This window comes from Rhinolophus sinicus, linkage group LG04 (assembly GCF_036562045.2).
Source record: "Rhinolophus sinicus isolate RSC01 linkage group LG04, ASM3656204v1, whole genome shotgun sequence".
Taxonomy (NCBI): domain Eukaryota; kingdom Metazoa; phylum Chordata; class Mammalia; order Chiroptera; family Rhinolophidae; genus Rhinolophus; species Rhinolophus sinicus.
Genome location: NC_133754.1, coordinates 161,639,214 through 161,651,305, shown reverse-complemented (window position 1 = coordinate 161,651,305; position 12,092 = coordinate 161,639,214). Strand labels below are relative to the sequence as shown.

Here is a 12,092-nt window from a genome sequence, read left to right as displayed (position 1 = left end):
ATGGGAGAGATTTAAGAATGCTAAAAGAGGAAAGAGCCACTTGAAAGCAAGAGATTGAAGATACAGATTGTGTCTCCTTGGTATATTCTAGGACATCTCCTTAGGAAGTCAGGTGAGTGGGCTAGAAGAGATACATACACATAGAAATAGGGAGGAAGTTTAAAGTTTGCATCCTCTCACAGACTTGATGCTATTTCTGTTGAATTACAGTTAATATGTGTGGCTTAATCACATACAGTTTAAAGAGTTCACAGGCTTCATTTACGTATATTTCTTGGTGGAAAAGGGCTCTGGAAGCAATGGTAGCAATTATAGTTTGTTTTTTTTGTTGTTATCAGAATCTCAATACCTTTTTCATATGAGAATGACCATTCTAACCCAGCTGGTTGTGCGCTGATTCTGATTCTTCTTTTCTTTCTTATCAGGTCCTTTTAATGACCCACAGCATATATTTGTGAAGTGGTTGGCATGACTAAGGGACAGTCAGAATTAGAAGTGTCAAGTTTCTGGAATATTGTGGGGTTTATGCCCCTTTTTAAAAATAAAAATGAAACAAAAATGACAAAGGAAACATGGACAGGAAATCTTCTTAGAAATTTAAGATTTTTGCTCTTCGACTGAGTATATTTGTTTATAGATACAAAAGTCCATTTTAACCAGGGGTAAATTTTGAGGGGAAGCAGTTCATTATATACTGTATATCCTTTTTATACACCTTACTTATTTAGTATGCTAACTTGCTTATAAGATTTGATTGAACTAGTCAGGTGAATCAATCCAATATGTGCAATAAACTTACCATTTTAAAGATTTTGCACAGTAGTTTAAAAATAATGTTCATTATTTAGAGAAAGCTCATTTCTTTTATAAATGCCTGAGTCTCAGTAGTTGCAAGTCCAAGCAGATACATCTTACAGGGCTTATTTCACGCTTGTTTTATGGCCTTTTTGAGAGATCCTTAGCTCCATAATGTTGGCCATTTTCCTAAGGTGAAAGAAAAAACATCTTTTAATTATTTGTACGGTTTTCGAATTCAAAATTGTCTTCATCTTCAGTGAATGACATCAGAATTTATGACTAAATTAACTGTGATTGTCTCAAAAGCTGTTTATTGTACATATGCTAAATATCAATGGATAATAACTGAAATGAAATTTTATTACTTAAATGCTTTTCAGTTTTAATTGGTAACCTTCTCTGTGCATAGGTGTCGTTTCAGCCAGATGTTGCATCCAATTTTTGAAGAAGCTTCCAATGTCATTAAGGAAGAATATCCAAATGAAAATCAAGTAGTGTTTGCCAGAGTTGATTGTGATCAGCACTGTAAGTATCTCAGTAGGAAGTCTGGAAGAAACTCCCCTCCCCACCTCTCCTGAGACACACACACACACACACACACACACACTTTTCTTTGTAAAAAAATGTTCTGCTTTAAGTGGAGAACAAATGAAAAAGGTACTAGTGACCTTGCTCAAAATGTTGATATTTAATCTTTATGTACTTACAGCGCTACTTTCCATTTTGCCTGTGTGAAGCGTTTAAAATTGTTTTTCATTAAAATATAGTAGGGCAAGCATATAGGTAGTAAATCATAACTAGCAATGTTTTCTACCAAAGCAAATACCAAAATTAATAAATAAAGTTGAAATGTACTTTAGGAAAAAAATGGATTTCTGTTAGTTTTAGAATCATGCAAAAATACCATTTGTAGTCAGTCAAATAAAAAAAAAAATCTCAGGTTTTTTGTGTTTCTGTTATTTATAAGATTCTGTTAAGATTGGCTTAGGTTATCTTTGAGGTGTAAATAACTATAGTTACTGATTATAATTATTGAGAGTGTTGAGAAACTTAGGTTAGAGTCACTTAAAATCCAGTCTCTTGGATTTCACTTGTCCTAGTGGGGCATTCTCTATGAAATCCTCGTGGTTTTCTGTATACATGACAGATTTCTCTAACTTGAGCTTGTCAGCCTCCACTGGTATTTCTTCCTGAGAGCTCCCGTTACACTTGAACTTCCTTCTCTCAGTATCAAACTCATTGCATTTTGTAACTCTGGTTCATTGTGTCTTAGTTGTCTCACCAGTTGCAATGTCCGTTCTTCAAAGGCAAGAACTTTTTTCTTTTCTTTATTTTCAGTTCTTTTGTTTTAATCCCTTTTAAGTGGTTACCAAAGTACTCATTAATCTCTGAATCTCAAGCCTCTGACAGTTTGTGGGAGAAAGAGAGCATTACATTGTTGGTAAATTGGCCTGAATATAGAACTCTCCCATTCTGCAGATTTCCTGTCCTTTACACGTAATCTGACAATTAGAATGTGTGTGTGTGTGTGTGTGTGTACACTAACTTTTCGTTTTACTGATGAGGAAATGTAAATAAAGTGGCTTAACCAATGTCTCACACAGCATAATGTCTAGTCAAGCCAGATTTAGAATCCAGATCTCCTGACCAAATGCCTTCACAGACCTACAGTAAGTCTTCACTTAACATCATCGATAGGTTCAACAACTTTAAGGGAAAGGACATACAATTTTAACGTAGTTACATAAATATAGTTTTACCATAGGCTAGTTATATAAACGAGTTAAATTTGTACGGCATCTATCTCATCAATGTTATAACAAAGCATTGAACAAAATGATATTTGAGGACCTGCTATATTTACTTCTTTTCTGTTCAATTCAACAATTGTTTTGGGAATTTATTGGTAAAGCCCTGTGCTAGACAGAAATGCTAACCGCAAAGCATTTCAAAATCTTACACGCTGTACCCCACATTTCTGTCTGCTGAGATTCATAACTAGGTAGGATGAAGGGAGCAATAAAAGGTTGTCAGTGTAAGTATGGACTGCATTTCTACTCTGCTTTCTGGATCTTTCCTCCCACCTCTTATTGACAGAGAACATGATGCTTTTTATGTGGGCTCTCATTTCAAATCTTTCTATTCTTTATATATTTGATTGGACATCACAGTGAAGACAACAGTCCCTACTCTGAATTTCGGCCATGAGATCTGAAATTACGCTCTCAAGCTTACAGTTGTTGGGAAGAAAAATTAACTGTTGATGTTAAATTACCCTTAAATATTTATACTATCCTTTAAAAAAGATCAACTTTTCAGATAAGTCTGACATCATTGCTAATAAAGTTCTCTTTTAATGAGAATAAATGGCCATAGTTCAGATGCTTTTTGATCTACCAGAGAGATCTACAAAATTAGTTTTTCACTAATGAAAGTTACAGTGCAGGTATTGTGTGTTGTCTCTAAATATATATTACCTTCTCTGTAAGTCTTCACTTTTTAAAAGTGACATTATGAAATTCCTATTGATGATTTAATCACATCTTCCACTCTGTAGAGACAGTAAGACAGATTGTACTTTTGGTAACCCCCTATGTGCCAGTTGGATTGCAGAGGTTTTGAACTGGAGGGACCCTAAGCATCTTGCGTTCTGGAGAGGATTGCCTGTTAGGCAGATTGTAGGATTCATTTTATTTAATAAAAGAGATTTATTGAAGTATTATTGACATATAATAAACTGTACAATTTTATACAATTTAATGTTTTGACACATGTACACACCCATGAAACCATCACCACAATCAAGATATCAACATACCTGTCATCCCCTGATTTTCCTTGTGCTCCTTTGTGGTTTCTGTCTCCCTCCATCATTCCCCAGGGGACCATTTGTGTTACTAGATTAGTTTGCATTTTCTAAGATTTTTTGTAAGGGGAGTCATATATTATGTGTTCCTCGCATGTATATGTTGTTTTCCTCTTTTTTTTGACTCAGCATGGTTGTTTTGAGATTATTGCATGTTACTCATTTTTATTTATTGAGTGGCATTCCATTGTATGGCCATATACCAGAATTTGTTTAACTATTGACAGACATTTGGGTTGTTTCCAGTTTTGGTCTATTACAAATAAAGCTGCTATGAACATTCAGGTACAACTCTTAGTACATATGCTTTCATTTATCCTGGGCAAATACCTAGGTGTGAAATACCTGGGTCATATGCTAGGTATATGTTTAACGTTTTAAGAAACTGTCAAATTGTTTTCCAAAGCATTTGTACTGTCCTACATATCTACTAGCAGTGTCGGAGCATTCTAGTTGTTCTCTGTTCTTGCCAACACTTGATATGGTCAGTATATTTAATTTAGCATATCTGTTGAATTACTAACAGGTATAATAATTTCTTATAGTAATTTCTTACTGGGTTTGAGAGCTCTTTATATATTATGAATATAAATTCTTTTTCAAATGTGTAATTTGCAAATATTTTCTCCATTCACTCTAAGAGTGTCTTCAATTGTAAAATATACAGAACATAAAATTTACCATCTTTACCATTTTAAATGTATAGATCAGTAGCATTAAGTATATTCACACCGTTGTATAGTCTCTAGAACCAGTCTCTAGAAGTTCATCTTGCAAAACTGAAATGCTGTACTCATTAAACAATAACTTCTATTGTCCCCTACCCACTCCCTTGGCAACCACCATTCTACTTTCTGTTTCTATAATTTGACTAGATACCTCATGTAAGTGGAATCTTATAGTATTTGTCTTTTTGTAACTGGCCTATTTCACTTAGCCATGTTGTAGTATGAGTCAGAATTTCCTTCCATCTTATGGCTGAATGATATTCCATTGTATGTACCACATTTTGTTTATCCATCTGTGTATGGATGCTTGGGTTACTTCCATCTCTTGGCTACTGTAATTAATGCTGCTTGAACATGGGTATATACAAATATCTCTTCAAGTCCCTGCTTTCAATTCTTTTGGATATATATACAGAAGTAGAATTAATTGATGGATCATTCGATAATTCTCTTTTTTAATATTTGTGGAACCACCATACTGTTTTCCATAGCTGCTGCACCAATTTCACATTCCCTCCAGCAAGTCCAGAGGATCCTAATTTCATCACATCCTCACCAGCGTTTGTTATTTTCTGTTTTGGTGATAATAGCTATTCTAAAGGGTGTGAAGTGCTACCTCATCATAGTTTTGATTTGCATTTCCCTAATGATTAGTAATGTCGAGCATTTTTTCATGTGCTTCTTGTCCATTTGTATATCTTCCTTGGAAAAATATTGGTTTGAGTCCTTTGCCTATTTTTAAATCAGATTATTTTTATTGTTGTTGAGTTGTAGGAGTTCTTTATGTATTTTGGATATTAACCCCTTTGTCAGATATATGATTTGCAAATATTTGCGCCCAGTCTGTAGGTTGTCTTTTCACTCTGTTGATTTTTTTGTCCTTTGCACAGAAGTTTTAAATTTTGATGTCCAATTTATGTTTTTACATTTGTTGCCTGGGCTTTTTGTGTCATATCCAAGAAATCATTGCAAATCCAATTTTATGAAACTTTTTTTCTTAGCGTATTATAGTTTAGGTATAGTATATATAGTTTAGGTCTTTTCCATTGAGCTTTTTTTTTATATGGTTCAAGGTAAGGATTCAACATTATTATTGTGCATGTGGACATCCAGCTTTCCTAACATCACTTGTTGATAAGACTAGCCTTTCCCCATTGAATGGTCTTGGCACCCTTGTCAGAAATCAAGGGTTTATTTCTGGGCTCTCTGTTCTGTTCCATTGGTCTCTGTTCTGTTCCATTTATACCAGTATCACACTGTTTTGATTAATGTAGTTTTACAGTAAACTTTGAAATCAGAAAGTGTGAGACCTCCAATTTTGTTCAAGAGTGTCTTTAGAAGGGTATATATTCTTAATTTTGATGAAGTCCAATTTATCCTTTTCAAAAATGGATTATGATTTTGATGTTGTATCTGAGAAATCTTTGCCTCACCCAATATCACAAAGATTTTCTGCTATGTTTTCTTTCATACACTTTATAGTGTCAAGTTTTACATTTAGGCCTGTGATTCATTTGGAGTTATTTTATTAATATGTGTGGCACAATGTATGGATTGGAATCCATTTTTTTGCAGATAATTATCAAGCTGTGCTGACATCATTTATTGAAAAGACTGTCCTTTCTTCACTAACTGACTTTACATCTTTGTCAAAATCAACCAATTGTATATGTTTGGATTTATTTCTAGTCTCTCTATTCTGTACTGTTGACCTATTTGTCTGTGACTTGTCTACTTGTCTCTGTTCAAACCAGTACCACTTTCTACATTACTTTAGCTTTATAATAAGTTTTGAAGTCAGTATAGATCTTCCAACTTTGTACTCTTTTCACAGTGGTTTGGCTATTCTAGTTGTTTTGGATTTCTTTATGACTTTTGGAATCAGCTTGTTAATTTCTTACCAAAAGATGTGGGGAAAGACTGCTGGATTTTAATTGGGATTACTTTGAATCCTTAGACCAATTTGTGGAGAATCGTCATTTTAACATTGTTGAATCTTCCAGTCCATGAGCATTGTATGTCTCCCTATTATTGAGATCTTTTCAGGTTTTATCAGCAATGTTTTGCAGTTTTAAGTAGTTTTACAATTTACATGTCTTTCACATCTTTGTCAGATTTATCCCAGGTATTTTTTGATGCTATTATAAATGGGATTTTTAAAAAAATTATTTTTGTTGTAGAAAAGTTGCAAAGATGATACAAAGAGTTCCCGTATGCTTCTTACCTACTATACCCTAATGTTGACATCTTACATTAGCATGGTACATTTGTCAAAACTAAGAAACTTACACTGGTATGTTACTATGAACTAAACTATTGGCTTCATTCAGATTTTTTTCAGCTGTTCCACTCATGTCCTTCTTTTCATCTAGGATATTGCATTTAGTCATCAGGTCTTCTGATCTCTCCATTTCTCATTCTTTCCCCTTTTTCCACAACCTTGATACTTTTGAAGAGTATTAGTCAAGGTATTTTGTAGAACATCCTTATGTTGGGTTTGGCTGGTATTTTTTCTTAGGTCTCACACATCTTTTGTGAGATCTAGCCCTAAGTTTTTCTTATTTTTGATGATATTATAAATGGCATTGATTTTTTTAAAATTGTAATTTCTGGTTGTTTGTTACTATTATATAGAAATACAGTTGATTTTTGCATAATGATATTATATATTGGTACTCAATTCTAATAAGTTTTATGTAGATCCCATAGTATTTTCTACTCAGACAGTTATTTTGTATGCAAATAAAAACAGTTTTACACACACAATGGGATTTATAGATGATGTAATACAGAATTGTACACCTGAAATCTATGTAATTTTACTAACAATTGTCACCCCAATAAATTTAAAAAAACAGTTTTACTTCTGTGGTCTATATTTCCTTACAGTACTCTTTCCAGCCAAGTGTACCCACTTGCTGCTTCAGGATTAGTTTCTGTCAGGCAGAAAATCTAAGTGAAGCTTCCTAGCAAAGACAGAAGGTGACCTGAGAATCAAGATACCATCCTTCCCACAGATGTCTCATTCTTATTCATCACCTGTCTGGTATTGTGGCAGCCTACTCTGTCCTGCCCTCTAATACTTTAGTCTGTCTGCCTTGCTTCTGACTCACTGTGTCACCTAGACTTTCCATTCAGAGTAATAGTGTTATTTCTTGGAGGGGTGGGGGAACACACTTATATACAGTTTCTAGTCAGATTACCAGGGAAACTTCTGTTTATGTTAATTAGTGCTCAGATTTAGGCATGCTGTTGCGTGTATTATTTCAGTTGTGTTTGCCACAACCCCTTGAGTTAGATAGTATTTATTCATTCAACAGTTTTTTTTATATGCCTACCCTTTCTAATGCAGGGTGATAGGGTCTAAAGATAATAGCAGTGAACCAAACACACCCAAAAAGTAAGAGCAATAAATACACAACTGCTCATCGCGATAACTGCTGAAGGGAAGGTTTCATGTGGTATGAGAGAATATGGTCTGGGGGGATAGAGAAGTCCTCTCTGAGACAGTGATACAAGACCTGAAGGAAGAATAGGAATTTTTAAGGGGAACGAGAGTGTTTCAGACAGAAGGAGGAGTAGGTGTCAAGTTTCTGAGGTAGGAATGAACATTGGGCTTTCAGAGAGCTGGAGTTTATTATCATTTTACAGATGAAGACACTGAGAGACTTAGAGAAGCTGAGAGATTTACCAAGATTACATAGTAAATGGAGGGAGCTAGACTGTAACCCAGGAGGATGCAGCTTTTACCAGGTAACTGTTTTGAAGGTCAAAATAATTTAAATTGGATTTCTTATAGGAACACTTTATCACTGAAGAAAAACAAAAATTGAACTACAACACAATGCTTTATCACTTAGAATTTTTATATGTACTATAAGAACTATTTTAAACTTACTTAGATACAGATATTTTTTGTCATATAATTAATGTGTGTAACTAGAAAGAAAAATAAATTCGTTCAAGTAATCCTGAAACAATTTCACATTCAGAATGTGACTCTGGTGCATCACCTTCCAGTTCTGAGTTACTGATTTTTGTATTTTTTCCACACAGTATCAACTTCTGTGTCATTCAGAGTGTTGCAAATGCTCTTGATTAAAGAGTGTTACTTCACTCTTTCTAGGATTTTCTTGCAAGCCACTAATACCCATTCTGCAAGTATTGATGCTTTTACTATTTGACTAACCTCAGTTTATTTTTCTCAATTGAAATGTCACTGCTAGTTAAGCAGCTTTTATTCAAAGTTAGCAAGACATAACCAAAATGTTAGTAGTGGTTGGATTACAAAGGTTCATGTTTTCTTCTTTGTGATTGTCTTTGTTTTCCAAAATTTCTATGTACACACACACTTAAAACTTACCCTTGCTTCTACTGTGGATCATGATCTCACTTTATCTCATCTTCTGCAGCCTCCTCATTTGGGGAGTTTGGGAGTAGAGTTTATCACTCTCCCTGGTGGTCATGCTGCCTTAGATGTAGGACGTCCCATCCATTTGCCCCCGGTGGGACCGGGTTCTCTGCTGACCTCCAGTGGCTATAGGCTGCATGGCAAGAGACATTCCTCACTGACTTGCTGGTCAGTGCTGAACATTCAGAGTCCTACTGGCATTTTTAGGAAAGTACTTTGTAATTGTCCTTGAATTAAGCAAGCACATGCTCCCAAATACCAGAGTTACTCTTACCTGTCTGCTTTCCAATGCTAACTGAACCTTTCACATTGTAAATTGAGAAGCTTTTATAAGAGCTATGTATAGATGAGGCATTAAGAATATAGTTATAGGCAACAATATTGTATTAAAAACATTAAATTTGCTAAGAGAGTAGATCTTAATTATTCCTACTGAAAAAAAATAGTTATGTGAAGTGATAGAGGTGCTAGCTAATGCTAGTTACAATGACAATCACACTGCAATACTGCAATGTATAAACGTATCAAACCACAGTGTTGTATGTGAAATATAGCTCAATTCAAAATAAAAGTTAAAAAAAATACAGTGAAAAATTCATGTACATAAAATAGAACTTAGATGTTCTGCAGGCTTAACCTGAGTCCTGAGTAAGCTTCTAGGCTTTCTTGGTAATTGTTCTGTTTAGGGTTTTATTTTGTTGTGTTTTTGTTTTGTGTTCCTCATAGGGGGAGGGCATGGTTTGGGAATGGAAAAGGGTACATAGGTAGCAGTGGTCCTTAACTCTGGAACCTCAAGAACAGTAAGACCTTCCTGTTGAATTATTTGCCTCTTTGTATTGTCTGCTGTGAATACGCATAGCAGGAAGAGACACTACTGAGAAAAGAGCATGAGACAGTGCCCCCATTTGGAGTCCTGCTGGGCATTAGTGAGGCAGGCAGGAGGCAGAACCCATCAAGGAAAGTAAGGGACCACTGAAGCAAAGGTACATGCTAATTTTCCAATTAGCAAGCTATTAACCTTTTGAAATTTGTAATTCTTTTGACATCCATTTTAACATTTCTTCCATCTAGTTAATAAAAAATAATTATTATACCCCGTAAGTCATTCTTAGTTATATTGTCAAAATGTCACATTATAATTATCTTAAAATCACTTTTGACCAAAGCTTGTAAAAAATCACCTTTATGTCTGAGATTATTGATCAATGTAATTTTAATGTTCATGGTTTTTTTAATGTTTAAGGATTTTGCTTCTTAATAATTAAAAGCCACCTCGTTGTAGCACATCTGCTGCCATGATGTTGTTTGAGAATTAAGGAAGCATCGATTCCTCATTGTCTTAAAGTATTATTTAATCTTTTTTATCCATAGCTAGAATTTTAAGGCACCCTAAAGATTGTAATGTTTAAGTTTGTAGACAGACTTCTCATTATTTCTTTCAGGACTATTGCAGAAGATTCCCTGGAGTACAGTTGTTTCTACCATCAAATCTCCTAGAAAATTAAGATAAAACAAAATTGCCGTTCTGTTTGTTTTGTTTTGTTTTATAACTTCTAGAAATGGAGGTGGGGTTAGAGAACTTTCATGGTTTTTGTGTTACCATTTTAGAATTCTGCCCTCATTTTAGCTCAGTTAAAAATAATTTCATCTCTTTTAGACCAATTCAGTGTTTCTCAGGTCAGCTTCATTCTAAAAATTCAGTGCATCGTTTATCATTCTCATATATGACATTTGAGCTTTTCTAGTGTCTAGAAAACTTTGATGTCTTCTATTTGCCTTTGATTTCTACTATGTACTGTTATTTTTATTGAAAATAACAGCACAAAAATTTAAAGGTTCTTTCATTCTGACTGAGTCTATATCTTAGTAATTGTGATTCCTAAAAAATGAGATCATGACTTAGGTTCTTATTTAGAGACTATAAACACAAATTTTAATGATTTTTTTTTTTAAAAAATTTCACTGCCTATGAATATACACATAGGTCATAATAAAGGGATTTTTTTTTTTTAGTATATACTGCTGAGTTTTGGGTTTCATTGTATTAGCATGTGCAAGATTTGCATATTTGAGGTTATAAATTATTCTAGCAAAGAATCTAATACTAGTTTTTAGCCTTTGAGAGTGCTTTTAATTTAAATTTAATTTTCTTTTATTAAATGTTATAAGAGAGCCTCATTGTATAAAGTGACTTGAATGAATATTTTAAAAATTGGAATTTTGCGCATTCTAATTCTTTTCAGGAATTTATAATAGTTTACTAACATTTGTTAAGAGTTTACAGTGCCATGCATTTGTATTATCTCCTGTAGTCCTTAAAACAACCCTATGTGGTAGGAATTATTATCCTTAACAGATGAAAAACTAAGGTGTAGATAGTTGAAGCAACTTACAAATTCAATCAGTAAATAGCAAATTTGGGATTTAAACCATGCAATGTATGTCCAGAGCCTGTCCTCTTAGCTGATGTAAACCTGTCATGATTAATTTTTTTTCTCTAACACCATAAAAGTATTATTGAACCCAAATGTTCCCACTAAATAATTGTTAAGATTTTGGACTCTTGGGCTAATGGGTTCACCCAGACCAAGTACGAGGGTGAAGTTAATTTTTGTTTTCTTTCTTTTAGCTGATATAGCCCAGAGATACAGGATAAGCAAATACCCAACCCTTAAATTGTTTCGTAATGGAATGATGATGAAGAGAGAATATAGGGGTCAGCGATCAGTGAAAGCACTTGCAGATTACATCAGGCAACAAAAAAGTGACCCTGTTCAAGAACTTCATGATTTAGTAGAAATTACCACTCTTGATGTAAGTTGTTAACTTTTGCTGGATCAAATGAACATTGCCAGTTTAATTAATGTAAACAAATTCTTTTTTTATTGTTTTTATTTTATTTTTTATTTTTATTGGGGAATATTGGAGAACAGTGTGTTTTTCACCCATCAGCTCCATGTCAAGTCATTGTTTTCAACCTACCGGTTTCCCCAAAAATAAGACCTAACCGGAAAATAAGCCCTAGCATGATTTTTCAGGATGACATCCCTTGAACATAAGCCCATAAGACGCATTAGGGCTTATGCGTCTTTTGGAGCAAAAATTAATATAAGACCTGGTCTTATTTTTGGGGAAACACAGTAGTTGTGGGGGTGCAGCTCAGCTCCAAGTCAAGTCGTTGTTTTCAATCTAGTTGTGGAGGGCGCAGCTCACTGGCCCATGTGGGAGTCAAACTGGCGACCTTGGTGTTATGAGCATTGCACTCTAACCATGGAGCCAACTGGCTGCC

General features: G+C 34.3%; 1 protein-coding gene across 1 annotated transcript in view; it reads left to right on the top strand.

The window, feature by feature from the left end:
* ERP44 (endoplasmic reticulum protein 44) overlaps positions 1 to 12,092 on the top strand; it is a 60,088-nt gene that overhangs the window by 27,735 nt on the left and 20,261 nt on the right. Inside the window, exons 4-5 of the mRNA XM_019729225.2 lie at positions 1,208 to 1,323; positions 11,433 to 11,617. Of these exons, the coding sequence (XP_019584784.1) occupies positions 1,208 to 1,323; positions 11,433 to 11,617 (301 nt within the window). The remainder of the gene's footprint in view (positions 1 to 1,207; positions 1,324 to 11,432; positions 11,618 to 12,092) is intronic.